General features: G+C 42.2%; 1 protein-coding gene across 1 annotated transcript in view; it reads right to left on the reverse strand.

Annotated features, from left to right (window-relative positions):
• Positions 1–15,508, reverse strand: part of ADAMTS6 (ADAM metallopeptidase with thrombospondin type 1 motif 6) — a 246,125-nt gene that overhangs the window by 32,189 nt on the left and 198,428 nt on the right. Inside the window, exons 19-20 of the mRNA XM_084833322.1 lie at positions 13,094–13,257; positions 10,950–11,088 (exon numbers count right to left, since the gene is read on the reverse strand). Of these exons, the coding sequence (XP_084689448.1) occupies positions 10,950–11,088; positions 13,094–13,257 (303 nt within the window). The remainder of the gene's footprint in view (positions 1–10,949; positions 11,089–13,093; positions 13,258–15,508) is intronic.

The raw sequence follows: 15,508 nt of genomic DNA on the forward strand, positions 1-15,508 counted from the left end.
ATTGTATGGTAGTTTGAACACTCTTTGGCGTTGCCCTTCTTTGGAATTGGAATGTAAACCGACCTTTTCCAGTCTTGTGGCCTCTGCTGAGTGTTCCAAATTTGTTGGTATATTGAGTGCACGAATGTTTTAACATTTAACAGCATCATCTTTTAGGATTTTAAATAGCTCAGCTGGAATACTGTCATCTCCGCTAGCTTTGTTGTTAGTAATGCTTCCTAAGGCCCACTTGACTTCACGGTCTAGGATGTCGGGCTCAAGTTCAGTGACCGCACTATCATGGCTATCAGGGACATTCAGATCTTTCCTGTATAGTTCTTCTGTGTATTCTTGCCACCTCTTCTTAATCTCATCTGCTTCTGTTAGGTCCCTGCCTTCTTTGTCCTTTATCATGCCCGTCTTTGCACAAAACGTTCCCTTGAGATCTCTGATTTTCTTGAAGAGATCTCTAGTCTTTCCCATTCTATTCTTTTCCTCGATTTCTTTGCATTGTTCATTTAAGAAGGCCTTCTTGTCTCTCCTTGCTATACTCTGGAACTCTGCATTCAGTTGGATATATCTTCCCCTTTCTCCCTTGCTTTTCGCTTCCCTTCTTTCCTCAGCTACTTGTAAAGCCTCCTCAGACAGCCACTTTGCTTTCTTGCATTTCTTTTTCTTTGGGATGGATTGAGTTGCTGCCTCCTGAACAATGTTACGGACCTCCATCCATCATTCCTCGGGCACTATCAGGTCTAATCCTTTAAATCTATTCCTCACCTCCACTGTATATTCATAAGGGATATGATTTAGATCATACCTGAATGGTTTAGTGGTTTTCCCTACGTTCCTCAATTTAAACCAAAATTTTGCAACAAGAAGCTCATGATCTGAGCCACAGTCAGCTCCAGGTCTTGTTTTTACTGACTGTATAGAGCTTCTCCATCTTTGGCTGCAAAATACATAATCAATCTGATTTCAATATTGACCATCTGGTGATGTCCATGTTTAGAGTTGCCTCTTGTGCTGTTGGAAAAGAGTGTTTACTATGATCAGCATGTTCTCTTGGCAAAACTCTATTAGCCTTTGTCCTGCTTCATTTTGTACACCAAGGTCATGCTTGCCTGTTATCCCGGTGATTTCTTGACTTCCTACTTTAGCATTCCAATCCCCTATGATGAAGAGGACATCTTTTTTTGGTGTTAATTCTAGAAGGTGTTGTAGGTCTTCATAGAACCGATCAACCTCAGCTTCTTCGGCCTCAGTGGTTGGGGCACAGACTTGAATTACTGTGATGATGAATGGTTTGCCTTGGATTCGTACTGAGATCATTCTATTGTTTTTAAGATTGTACCCCAGTACTGCTTTTCCCACCCTTTTGTTGACTATGAGTGCTACTCCATTTCTTCTAAGGGATTCTTGCCCACAGTAGTAGATATGATGGTCACCTGAATTAAATTCGCCCATGCTTGTCCATTTGAGTTCGCTGATTCCCAAGATGTCAATGTTCAATCTTGCCATCTCATGTTTGACCACCTCCAGCTTACCTTGATTCATTGATCTTACATTCCAGGTTCCTCAACAATATTGTTCTTTACAGCATCGGATTTTCTTTTCACCACCAGACACATCCACAGCTGAGTGTCCTTTCAGCTTTGGCCCAGACGCTTCACTCTTTCTGGCACTACTTGGAAATTCCCTCTGCTCTTCCCCAGTAGTATATTGGACACCTTCCGACCTGAGGGGCTCATCTTCCGGCGTCATATCTTTTAGCCTTGTGATATGTTCCATGGGGTTTTCTTGGCAAGAATACTGGAGTGGGTTGCCATTTCCTTCTCCAGTGGACCACATTTTGTCAGAGCTCTCTGCCATGACCTGTCCGTCTTGGGTGGCCCTGCACGGCATAGCTTATGGCTTCACTGAGTTACGCAAGCCCCTTTGCCACAACAAGGGTGTTTTTTTTTATTTTGGAGCTCAGACCCATCATCTCTGTCTAGTATTTAGGTTCCTAGGCTAGTTACTTTTCTATTATTCTCACCAGCTTGCCTTCTAGGAAATGACTGTTGTGACTGGCCATGTCCCCAATGGCAGCCATTTTATGAATGAGCATGCCCCTCCATGGCAGCCATTTTATGAGAGAGCCCATGACACTGTCAAAATTCCAAATGTGCCCACCAGCCCAAAAAGGTTAGGGACCACTGCTCTAAGTAGAGAAAATTGTTTATTTTATATTGTTTTTCTCCTTCTCCCACATGCCTCTCAACATCTTCTTACCCATTTCTTGTCATTTTTTCCCCCTTCTCCTTTCACACTTAACTTGTACCCTATCCCCAACAGCCAGTTTCTTTCATTCCTCTCTCTTGCAGCTTTTTCATTCAGTGCCTCCTATAACAGCTTCCCTCTCTTATCCAATTCCTCTTTATTCCCTTAAAAAAATCTGCCACACCTGCCTATGCAGTGTGCATGGTGCAGCCATGGCACATTGCAGTCAAGCAAAGAGGCATTGAGCAATTCCTTGCTGGCTAAACCTTTAATGTTTATTAATACGTGTTAACTGAATGGTAATATATGGCCAATGGAAATGGATTATTTGCTCCCGTTCCTTTGCTATAAAGGAACTGAGGTTATGACACTGAAGTTATGACACTGAAAGATAAGGTTCATCATTTGTGGTGCAGCGGATTGAAGATTTAATAATACCTGCAATGTTTGGGAAAGTGCTGTATAGGAATAATCTGCAATTGGATTTATATTTGGATATTTGGTTTGCTTAGATATAATCCTTTTTTTTTCTTTTTCTTCTTCTTTTGCTATCCTCCCCCCCCCCCCCCCCCCGCTCAGAATACTGTATTGTTGGAAACTGAAGATGCTGATTATGTTGGTGGTATTGTTTATTTCATTTATAAAAATAAAATAAAAATAGATTAAAAACAAACAAACAAAGAAGCATTGAGCAGTCTACAGCACTGAGACCCACCTCAATGTCAGCTGAGACCCACTGGTGGGTCCCAATGCACAGTTTGAGGAACACTAGGATAAACATTGTATTCCAAACAAAAGCCCTTCACTGGCACTTCCCCTTGTAATGTATTTTTTCAGAAGCATTAATCTGCCACTCCTATAGCAAATTACACACTTCTTGCCTCATTATCACAGTAGATCTGATACTTATCCCCTGTTTATTTACATTTTTGGTAAATAAAGTTAGGCACCCCGAGACCAGGCTATAACATAAATTTGGGATTGTTAAATCCCAAAAAAGATGAAGGAGGGATGTCCCTTTATATAAAAGATTCAAAGCTACAGGGTCTGTATGAAGTTAATATGTAGCCAATCTGATATCACTTTACTCCATTTCCCCAAGTAACCTACGTTAACGGCGCAATCCTATTGCTGCTAGATAGCGGCTAGACGGCCATAGGATTGTTCTGTTTGGGGGAACTGCCTCCCCTCCCACTCCCCTGCCACCTTATAGGCAGTGCAGATCATTCCCGGGCTGCACACTCAGAAGAGCAGCACAGAGTGGGGCAAAAGGGGGCGGTGAGTGCGTAAGTGCTGGTATGATGCTTCCTATGCGTCGTCCAGCCTCTCCCACACCACTCCGAAGTCATGCAGCCGAAATCGGCCATTTAGCTGCAAATGCAAGATGGCCAGAGCACAGAGGAGAAGATCCCCTCCATGCTCCACCCACCCTGCATTGGATAGGCAGTCGCCTCCGAGTTCAGAGGTGGCCACCTATCCCAATAGGATTGCTCCCTACATTATTTTTATCAGGGTGAATGAATTATACCAATGAAGTACTTATATTATCATATAAATGAATTAGAAATACTAATTTATAATTATATATAATACTTATATTATATATAATTATACATTAGAATTATAGAAATACTATTTTTATTCTCCAAACTGAATATCAGTTTCCAAATTTCCTAAAGATGAAGTCTCTCCTACAAAACAAATATAACATGCAAACACATTTCTACTGCACTCTGCTTGTCCTCAGAGCTTTTCAGTATTAGCACAGTACAATAAACAATATCCATATTGGGGGCTGTGTGAGGAAACAATTCAAAGACAATACAGAGCACAACCCTCCCTGAACTCCAGTGCATAGGGTTGCCAACTCTGACAGAAGTTATGCCTGTAGATTTCCTTCTCCTGTCCCAAATATTTTACACAATACTGCGAAAATCTCCAGGATTGCTTTCAACAATCTCCTGGATATTAATGCTGATTCCTGGAGACTCCAGGCCAGTCCTGATGGGGTAGCAACCCCAGCAGAACTGCACAAATGTATATTTTTAAGAACATTCGTGCTTAAAAAAAAATCTATCAAGAAATAATAATATTGAACACTTCAGAGCCCTACACAGCCGTGTAGCTAGATCCCAGGGTGACCTTAGGCCACTCACTATCTTACACCTTAAATCACAAGGTTTTTATGAGGATAAAAAGGGGCTGAGAGAATGACATGTATGCTACTTGGAGCTCCTTGGAGGGAAATTTTGAAATTTGAACCTTGAAGGGAAGGAGGGGACAAGGGGGTACAATTTTGAACATAAAAGCCTACTAGAGCAGGCCTAACTTCTTACACCAACTGGGCCTCTTAGTGGAACCAGGCCTCTTCCAAAGGAGGGGAGAATCTGCTCTGTGAAATGTGCCTTCTTAATATGTTAATTCCTATAACGCCCTGCCCTAATAGAGAAAAGTCAGCCAAATGGAGGGGAATGGTATCCGAGAGGCCAGCTCTACTCAAGGTTCACTGGATTTATGTGATTGGCTGAAAATTTCCTTATAACTGCTGGCAGCCTCAGCTGAAAGCTTTGATAATTCCCTGAGAAGAGGGGCCCAATAGTGAAACTAGTAATTTGGCCTTCCTTGTACTGACAAGACTGGAGCCAGGGAGCTTTGTCATGTCTCTAGTTTGCAGGCCGTCCCCTTTGCCCTGACAGGATCAGAGAGGCCTGAATGAAAAGCTGGCTTGAAACTAGAGACTTAGATGTGAGAGAGAAAAGCAATGGGACTCAAGAACCAAAAGAAAAACAGTCAGTGATTTATTGATCTCAGTGCCTAGGACACACAGAAATATTTAACTCATACATTTAATGCAGTTAAACCTTTATATGCTTGCTTTCTGTTTTGTATTTCCTGGGGGTGGGGGCTAATCCCATTTGGCCCTATGGAGGAGCCTCCACTGGGATATTGAGGGTAGTGAGGAACTTTGTGTTCACATGATCATGGGAGGAGTGTGGGTAGCGGAACTATGCTGCGGGGAGGGGTAATGGAATGACGACGCGCACAGCGCACACACAACTGTGGAAGCACGCAGGGCAGCGTGTTTCCCTTACCCATCCTCGCTCTGTGGTTCCCTTGTTGTCCGCGGCACTACATGATTGTGACTATAGAGTTTGGCTGCACTGACTAGAGTGTCGCTGGAACTTCCGGGTGCTTTAGGTGGCTGTCTCTATGGTTGCCCGGATTTATCAACGGAGTGGCCAAATTTATCACTGGGGACCCCGACACATGACATAGTAGGCCACCCTGGGGCCCCATACCCACTCTGTAGAGGCTGGGTAACTTTCTGATCGTGGCGGGCAAAACACTCCGCCAAATGACATGCTAACTCATCGTGGGTTGTTCCCAAACACGACCCACGATGGGTTAGTGTGCGTCTGAACCCAACCTCTACTTCTTTGTTAGGAATACTGCAACCTTGTCTGCAAGTTACAGGGAGGGGGCAGTGTTGCAGTTAATTCATAGGAATTTGGGCATAACTAGCCTTAGGATCTCTATAGCCTATAGTTTGGTTTATTGCTCCTCCCCTTCCTTCCCCTTCTCTCTCTCTCTCTCCCTCCAACCTCCTCCACCGCTGCGAGCACATGTGTTTGCTCTTTCTCTTGCTGGTATTACAGAACACGAAGAAACGGATTGAACAAACTCTGTTTAAAACTCTACTCTGTGCCTGCATCTTACGTGCAAGAATAGTGTGAGTCAGCTGTTTTTCTTTCCTTCATGAAAGAAGGGCGTGGTCTCTTTTTTAGCCTTGTGTGCATATGGGACTGGTAAATGCTCATTTTGTTCTGCCTTTTGTTTTTTCTCTGCTAACTGCCTTGTTAATAGGAGGCAGCAATACCAACTAATTCCCATCATTTTTGAGATCTAGTAACTTCGGTCTGAAATACCTAGGGATGGGCGGATTCCCTACCTGTTCCTCTGCTTGGGAATCCGCCCGTGGGGGGAGGTGATCCGTCTCTTGCCGTATCGCTGGCTGACTGACTCTGGATGCAAATGGCGTAGCAGACACCATTTGTGGCCAGAAAGCAATTAGAGTAAGCTAAATGCAGCCGTAAATGGCTGCATTTAGCTTAAACTAAGGACTTTACGGCTGCAAATGATGTAGTGGACACCATTTGTGTCTCTGGTTTTTCACGCGACAGGCTAGTGAAAAACCAGAGACGCAAATGGCGTCCACTACGCCATTTGTGGCTGTAAAGCCCTTAGTTTAAGCTAAATGCAGCCATTTACGGCTGCATTTAGCTTAATCTAATTGCTTTCTGGCTGCAAATGGTGTAGTGGATGCTATTTGCATCCAGAGTCAGTCAGCCCAGCCAGCGAAACGGCAATGGTGGCCGTATTGCTGGTGCTCCGGAGCTGGCCGGTGGGGAGGATCCGGCCAGGGAGGATTCCTCAGGGAGGCGGAGGTAAGCGATCCGATCCTCCACGGACTCCAGAGGCCGGATTCAAAAGAATTCAAGAATTCAAAACAATCCGGCCCCACTGGGGTCCGTGAAGGAATTCTCTGCCATCCCTAGATATACCTAAAGGAGTAAGTGCCATATTTATTTATTAAGAAAATTTATGTTTTCCTAATGTATATCCTGCTTTTCTATTTCAGCTTCCTCACCTTCTCCTAAACAATTGCCTTCCCTTCCTGGCTTGAGATTTTCCAGGGAGGATTTAAGGCAGTGAGGAGCAGGTCATTCTAATGCTCTGCCTAAAGAAGTTCATTTGGTCAGTTTAGGAGGTCTGTTGTAACATTTCTGATTACAAAGACATGTATTTACTTATTACATTTATATCTTGCCTTTTTCCCTCTTGCAATGAACCCAAGGTGGCTTACATATTCCTCCTGCTCTCATTTTATCCTCACAACAACCCTGTGAGGTAGGTTAGTCTGAGAGCCAGTGACTGGCCCAGAGTCATCTAGTCAACTTCATGGCCGAGTGGGCATTAGACCTGCATCTCCCAAGTCCTAGTCCAACACTCTAATGACTACACCACACTGGCTCTCATCTGGCTGAATGAGTTGTTGCTGCTTTTAAGACTTTCTTTATTGCTGATTATATATTTGTGACTTCATGGCCACCATGACAACCATGGGGTTGTCCCAACATGTCATTGGCCCAACGCATGTAGGAGGATACACCCTTATCTGGTTTTCTCAACTGGGCAGGAGGATGGTGATCTGAAAGTGGGGGAATTAACATCTATCTCCTTGTCATGGTTGGATCACTTCCTACTGAGGTTTAGACCTCTGGCAGCCTTTCCCCTCTGCAAGTATGGGGGATGTATTAAAATGGTCCACCCTCAGAGGCTAATGGATTCTGATGGTAGCTTCTGTTTGGTTATTATTTTTACTTTAATATTGTAGTTTTAAACTTTTATACTGTATAAATTTTATACTGCATTTTATTGTCTGTATTTTATTGTCTTGTATCTTATGGTTTTAATTTTTGTGAACCGCCCAGAGAACTTCGGCTATTGGTGGTATAAAAAATTATTAATAAATACATTTTAATATATACTTATTTTATTGAATTTTAGAGCACAATCTAATGCTAAGCACTTTTAAGCACCATCAGTTTAAGTTTTCATCTTTCCCACTGAAATCAATTGAACTTAGAAGTGCTTCGCTTTGACTCAATTGTACCCTGTATGCGCAAATTTCAGAATGAATGAATACAAAATAAAATTAATTCTCATATTAAAAATGCAGGTATGTAGAGATTACTGTTTTTTAAGTAGCCCTTCTTTCCCCCAAAATACAAATGTATGATTTCAGTAAGTAATAATAAAAATGTATATATTGTTGTGAGCAAAACTCAAGTATACAGGTCAAACAAGACAATTTCTCAATTAAGTCATCGGATTATAAAATAGCCCTAAAAAGCTAAAATGACTTGTATAGTAAGGGAAATGCATATATTATTTGTTCAAGATAGTTACAGGCTGATTTTTATAAGATACAGATGAAAGTGTACTGTTACCACTATATCAGCAGACAGAGGAAAAATGTTTCCTGAAAACTTCACACAGAACACACACACACACACACACACACACACGTTACAATTCCATGTACAATAAAAAAACATTTGAAATAAATGCTCAATCCTTAGAACTTATTCCATATTTTAGGGCCTAAACAAATTTAATGGCTGAGTTAATCTTTTCTGTGAAAGGCATTCTACAATGGGAAAAACATGAGCCAGGTTTTTCTTCTTCCCAGTGCTCTGAAGGTGCCTATAATTCTGGATTGAAAAAAAAAAAAACTTAATAAACTTCAGTTACAAATATCTGTCACAGCATGAAAGTCACTTTCCCATGGTGCTGCTGCTGCAATACATATGAAAATAGCATGGCCTTGTCCACACAGTTCTACTATTCACACATATCACACTGAACTGCAGCCACAAACATAGGGGAGTTTGTGAAATGACATGGAGTTATTGTATTCAAAGAAAAAAGGTCCAAAATCTCATAGGCCATGCAACTTAAGTAGGTCTTTGTATCTTGACTCATGTTGGTAAAGCTTTTATCAAAGGACACTGAGGCTGCAATCTCATACTCTTTAAATAAAAGTGGAGTATATTGTGGGATTGTTGAAGGAGAAAATCAATATTTTGTGCATATATTTATGCAGCCCTTATTACATTTTTCATGTAAATCTTTGTATGTTGGTAGCATTTAATTTCCAAAAATATACTGGTTGCATAACACAGGTGCTAGATTTGAAGGAAACCTGCTATCTCAGCCAGAGTTAAAGAATGATGGCGACTAAAGGGAAAAAGATTACAAATATGGGGTTGGAGCCAGACTTAGGGGGTGTTTCCACCAGCAATCTACTCCAAGCTGGCTGCGTGTTGAGATCGTTAGGGATAGATGATGTTGTGGCCATCCAGCAGCCACCCTGGAGCTTATCAGGGAAAAAACTGGATTTCCTGAGATTGCTTAAACTCTGATTCTTTTCCTTAAGTTGGGTTCTCCCTGGTATAGTTGTTGTGTGTCCCAACCCATGCATTTACCTCAAGTATGCTATACCTGCCCAGGGGCATGCCTTTCACCATGACCCCGGTCAAGGGGTGTTTCCCATCTCCTGCTCATGTGTTTCCCAGCACAAACCAAGTAGTGTTCTACTCAGAAGTGACATCCATTGTGCTCAATGAGGCTTGTCTTCTAAATGCACACAACGGAAGTAACTAATGTGCCCCTCCATGACAGCTGCCCATCGCACCATCGGCAATACCACCCAACCCCTGATCTGCCCCCTTTTCAGCATTTGAAGAAGTGGGAGGGGGTGGAGAAGGACAACCGAGATCTTGGCAAGTTTTTTTGGAAGAAACATTGGCTTTTAAACCTCATTTAGCACTGATGAGGGCTTGTTTTCTGTTTTGCTGGGGTGGGGAAAGAGAGAGAAAGACAGACTGGGACAAAGCACAGCAAGATCTGTGGTCCGGTGATGCCGGGAGCATGAGTGATATACTGAGGTTTGCTAGGGAAGACAGGGCTGGTTGCCTCTATCTCAAGTTGCCAGCAGCACCAATGGCAGAGGATAAATGGTGGGCTTTTCTGGAGTGCAGAGCTCAGCGGCTCCCGAATCCTCCCCTCTCTCTGCCTGCTTCTCGCTCTCTGTGTATGTAGTACACAGTCTGCAGGACACATGTAATTCCTTTTAGAAAGAAAAGACCCACCATCCCCTTCTTTTTTCCTCCCATTCCGTAGATGTGGATGCAATTTAGAACTGGTGGTGGTAATTCATGTGGGAAGATGACCCAGTTATATGCCTTCCCTTTCTTACCCACCCCCTTCGGATCAGAAAAGGGGCTGGTTATGAAGCTTTACGCTCAAGGGAAGTAACTAATTTGCACCTTCATTAGGGAGAAAGCGGGGTGGGGGAGAGCCTGGAGGGGGGGAAGTGTCTCTTATTGGTTGAGCAGCCCCTGCCGGTCAGGTAACGTTCACTGCAAACCCCCCCCCCCCCGGAAGTATGTTATGTGAAGCAACTTAGAATGCTGTGATGCACACATGCGTGGAGACTTGCCCAGACCCAGACCAGCTCCTAGAAAAATGCGGGTAAGCGACTCCAGCCTTCTCCTTCCATTATCATGGAAACACAGTCCTAGTCATACTTGCAGCAGACCCACTGAAATCAGTGGGAATTAATTTAGTCATAACTAACTTAAGTCCCATTGAATTTAGTGGGTCTACTCTAAATATGACTAAGTCTGGACTGAACCTGTTCTAAAACATGAGAAAAGTCAGCTATGATAAAATTATATGGGACTGCCAACAAATCCACTGTTTTGTTTCTTGTAGCCATCCAGAGGAAAATCATATAAGGAACAAACACCCATATATCTTTTTATTAATAGAAATCATATATATGACCTGTAATTCCTGCATATTGAGTTATTTTAAATTTAAGAAACACTTTCCAAGAAAGCTCATAGAAGTGATATTTTAGCTTTGGAGGGGCAATGGAATAGATTTCTGCTGAAATGGAATATATGTATTTAATTATTAGATCTGTATAAAAGTTGTAGAAAACCGAATAGAAAGAAAAGCTAGTAAGTACACAGAATAAAACCATTAAATTTCTAGAATATCTTAAAGAAAAGATATTAATTATATTCAATCTCAACTAAAATGTGTTTTTCTATCTAGCTAATTTTTTGAAAACAACTTACCTCCAGCACAAGTAGCAGAACATTCTGACCAAGGTAGGTGATTCCATGTAAAGCCAACTTCATTGTCGCCACTGCCAGTGCGAGAGATGGGAACACTGAATTTATACCTTATTCCCAAGTTTTGCTCCTGTAGTAAAATCTGCAGTTGAAAATAACTGGTTATACCATTAAAACACTTGGAAAAGAATGCATTGACATTTAATAAATGGCTGCATTTGTACTAGATCATTACTTCCAGGAAACAGTTTTGAAAATCAATACAGATGTTTCTAGAATTTAGAGTAACTGCTTTGGTCCAAACTATGATAGCTGAGCAGAATGCCCTTTTCAAATGCAGAATTACCCATAGTCTCTTAGGCCTTAGAAGGAATAGCCAGAATATAAGAAATTATCCTCCAAAGCAAAACAGATGATCTAAAATCTCAACGGAACTGTGCATGAGCATGTTGCAGAACCAAATTACTAAATACTGAAGTTTCCACAGGAAGAGATCAGGATTCAAAAATAATGTGCATGATTGCAGCTGGAATATTTCTTAAATCTTGGGAGGAACACTAACAAAGCATAATACCTCTTTTCGGTATGCCCAAAACAAAATTATGGCACAATCCTAGTGATTGTACCTTTGCTGCTCAGAAGCCCTTGAACTCGGAGGCTTCCAAATTTCCTATGCCTTGCTGGGCTGGGGCAGGTGGAGCAGCAGAGGTGATCTTTGCCTCCCCATCCTCTGACTTGAGTGTTTTTCACTAGCCAGGTTTTTTAGCCCATCTAGCAAGAGTGCTTTGCAAGCAGGGGGAAGAAGGCTAGAGGAGGCTCAGGATAACTCATATCCTGGCCTTTCTGGTCTCCTCCCCTCCCCGCCTACTGGAATGCCCCCTTTCCTCCTTGTCTGAGGTCAGTTTTCCAACCTCAGAGGGCAGCCAGTGTGGTTCTTTCCATGCCAGCTGCGAGGGGGGCGGAGGAGTGGGTGAGGATCTCCAACTCCCCATTCCAAGGTTGCGGTGCTGTCTCTGACTTTGGAGGAGCTTTCCGAGCTGTCCTTTGATCCCTGGGATGCATGCCCAGGGTCCAGAGGATTGCTCTCTCCAACTGTTTTATATATATACACCAGTTTTTCTTCATTAATGTAGGCAATATTGTTACATTCTCATAGATTTTAGATATCGTTAACTACTTTCTGCCAGTTTCCTTGCAAAAGAAAAGTGACATACTAAATCCCCTTGCTGTCTGAGGCATGCTGGGAGTTGTAGACTGTTTTCTGTCTAAATATGCATAGGACTGCACCCTAAGTGTATTAAATGAGATTACCAGTATTAGAGACTATATATACGGAAAAATTAGGGAACTATTTGGTACTGTTGTGTTTCAAAGAACTACATGCTCTCACAATTGAAATCTTAAAACAATAATAATCTGAATTATACCCAACAAAGCCTTTGCTTTCTGGAGAATGAGAAAATGTATCCCACAAAGCAGGCTGGGCATATGAAGAAAATGTATGTTATTATTTGCAGCACAGACCGTATTACATGTATCCATTATTTTAAAAATTTAATTCCTGCTAATGCACTGCTCTGTATCTGTTCGTACTTCTTATTCCAGTATAATGTTCCAATTACCTACCTAACAAATTCTATCACTTCTTTATATAATTATAATATAACGTCAGATGGGACTATTCAAGGAAGAAATTTAAAAGGAAAACTGCTATAATCTAAGCAGCAACAAATACAAAAGAAGAGCAAAGAGAAACTTTAAGCAACAAGAAATACAAATACTTGAATCCAAAAGAGTTTGAGCATGCCCAGTGGGATATTTCTTTTGTTTGCACACTCCTGTGCAGTATCACAAACCGCTTCAGAAACATCTTTCATTTTCAGAGTTGTTTGCTACGTTGCATGCCTATTTTTCGAAAAACATTACCCCAAAGCCCCTGTGGTTATATGGATCTAATTGTCTAAGCAGCATGGAAGAGGAGCTCATAAGCAACAGGGAAGGTTAACCCACATACTGATGGAGGACAAAGCTCAAAATCAAATGATCTGATCTACATTTCCATATGGTCTTCAGTTTTCATGTCTAGCAGGTCCCCAGCCTGCTAGACATTAACTCACATTTTTAAAAAGGCAATAAAATTACTTTACCATGACTATGAGGTTTTCTGAGGTAGGACCTAAGGCTTCCAAAGATTCTGGTTCATCTGCTGGCCTTTTGTAATGGAAAGCTGTCCCAGCAACATCAAATTTTCTAGGCCAGTCAATAGTCCAGGCACCATTAATATAATAGTCATCTTCCTCAGATTTTAAAGCTTAAAAAAAGTACAAAGTGCTTAAACATAAGAAGCAGCATGTAGAAGAAAGACCACAGCGCTCTTCTTAAGGGTGTGTGTGAGTTATGTGGCAGGAGAACCACCACTTGCCAAGCACTGCTGGCTCACTGCAGTCAGGATGGGAGGTGGAACAACAGCTTTCTCCCATTTTTTAAGCTAGCTGAAATAAATCAGAGGGAAATTAACTATGTGAGCTTCTGGGATGAGTAAGGATGCTCCAAGGGGGTTTACCCACAGGTAAGTATACGTAACTATGATTGCAACGTAAGACCTATTTTTAAAAGCACGACAGTGTTAGTTCCCAAAGATATTTTGTTTGTTTCAAACTATTCTTTTGTGGGAGTCACAGTATAACTCTTACTCTCTAATTAGAGTGATTCTTGTAACATTTGTTTGTTTTAGTTTATATTCTATAACAAAGTAACTGCAGAGATTAAAATATCCAGTGGGTTTCTTTGTTCTCTAGGGTGCTACAGGGTAATATTTAGCAAACATTTTCGTTACTGTGGCTGTAATATTGATCCTGTGGCTTAGGACCACAGCCTGGCAAGATGGACTTGTGGTGGGTGGTTGCACTTGTACAGTATTTCAGAGAAAAAGGGAGGGGTGGGCAAGACATCTTAGCAATGTTATTCATTTCTCTCCCTTTTGCTGTATGACAATCTTTAGCTCAACCTAAGTGCTAGTAGTCCCATTTGCCCTTATCATGTCTGAGGTGATACAAACCATTTTAGTAATTTAATTTACCACACTGCTATTAACTTGCAGCAATGGTAAAGAAGGGTCACATTAAATCTATGTATGCTCTTTAGTACCCAGTACTGGAAACAGCTTAATTGTTTGCAGTGGGATAGACAAGTTGCTTACCTGTAACTACAGTTCTTTGAGTGGTCATCTGTACACTCACACATATGGGCTCTGCACCTGTGTGGAGCCCCATTTCGAGTAACTTCTATAGCAGAGGAATTCTGGCGAGAACCCTCCACCAGTGCACAACTCCCTGTTGGGTTCCTGCCTATTCCTTCAATTCCTTGAGACTGTCTATTGTAGCCTCAGAACCAAGAGAAAACTTGGGTACCCACACTGAAATTGACAATCATACCAAAGATGGGACAGGGTGGGTTGTGTGAATGCATAGATGACCACTTGAAGAACTACAGTTACAGGTAAGCAACCTGTCTTTCTTTTTCATGGACTCTGTGCATCACACATATGGGCAAGTAGCAAGCTGACTTACTGGAGACAGGTCAGTGTCCTACTGTAAAACAGAGGAGAGGGCTGCAAGTCCAAAAAAGCAGTCAGCTCTGGCCTGCACATCCAATTGGTAGTGGCGGATAAAAGCAGATGGTTTCAAACAGGTTGCAGCCCTGCAGAGTTCAAGAATGGCAACTCCCCTGTCAAATGCCACCAACATAGCTACCACACAAGTAGAGTGCGCTCAGACTGGGGCAGACAGTTCAAGACCAGTTACCTCATATGCCAACTGGATCATCTTGGCAACCCATGAAGCAAGACATTGTGCAGAGACAGGAAAACAGAAATTTGTTTCTTACCATGAATTTCTGTTCTCAGAGCCTCAGGGAGGGCATTTTCCCTCTTGAATGAGCTTGTAATCTTCATCTTGATGTATGTTTGGGTGACTATATGCTCCTGAAGAGGAAGGAGAAGAGTCTGCAGAGGTCTTGTGTGCAGACAAGCCCAGGGAACTAGTTTTTGGCATGACACTAGCATGCCCAGAAGCTGCACCAGGCATCATGTCTGTCATCCTTGACTCCAGCACTAGGGAGACAGCTTGATCTTGTGACATCTTTCCTCTGTGAGTGAAATGCTGTATTCAGTATCACCTCCAAGTGGATCAACTGTTGGGTAGGGTTAAGGACTCTTCTCTGGACTGACCACAAACCCATGTTTCTGTAAACATTTTAGGGTTGTCTGAATGTCCTGAAGACTCTTGCTTTCTGAGGGTGACCTGATAAGAATATCATCTAGGTACGGATGCAGACATATTCCCTTCATATGAATATGAAGCTACGAGTATATTTGTAAACACTCTGGATGCTGAGGTCAGTCCAAATGGGAGGGCCTGATACTGGTAATGCCTGTTGCTGTTACAAAACCTTAAAAATTTTCAATGGCCTTGCCTGATCGGCACATGAAGGTACACTTCTGAGATGCAATTGATGCTAGGAACTCTGCTTCTGCCTCCACAATGGACTTGAGGGTTTCCATC

Source organism: Heloderma suspectum, chromosome 2, assembly GCF_057233095.1.
Source record: "Heloderma suspectum isolate Gila_16-S chromosome 2, 16-S_ref, whole genome shotgun sequence".
Classification (NCBI taxonomy): domain Eukaryota; kingdom Metazoa; phylum Chordata; class Lepidosauria; order Squamata; family Helodermatidae; genus Heloderma; species Heloderma suspectum.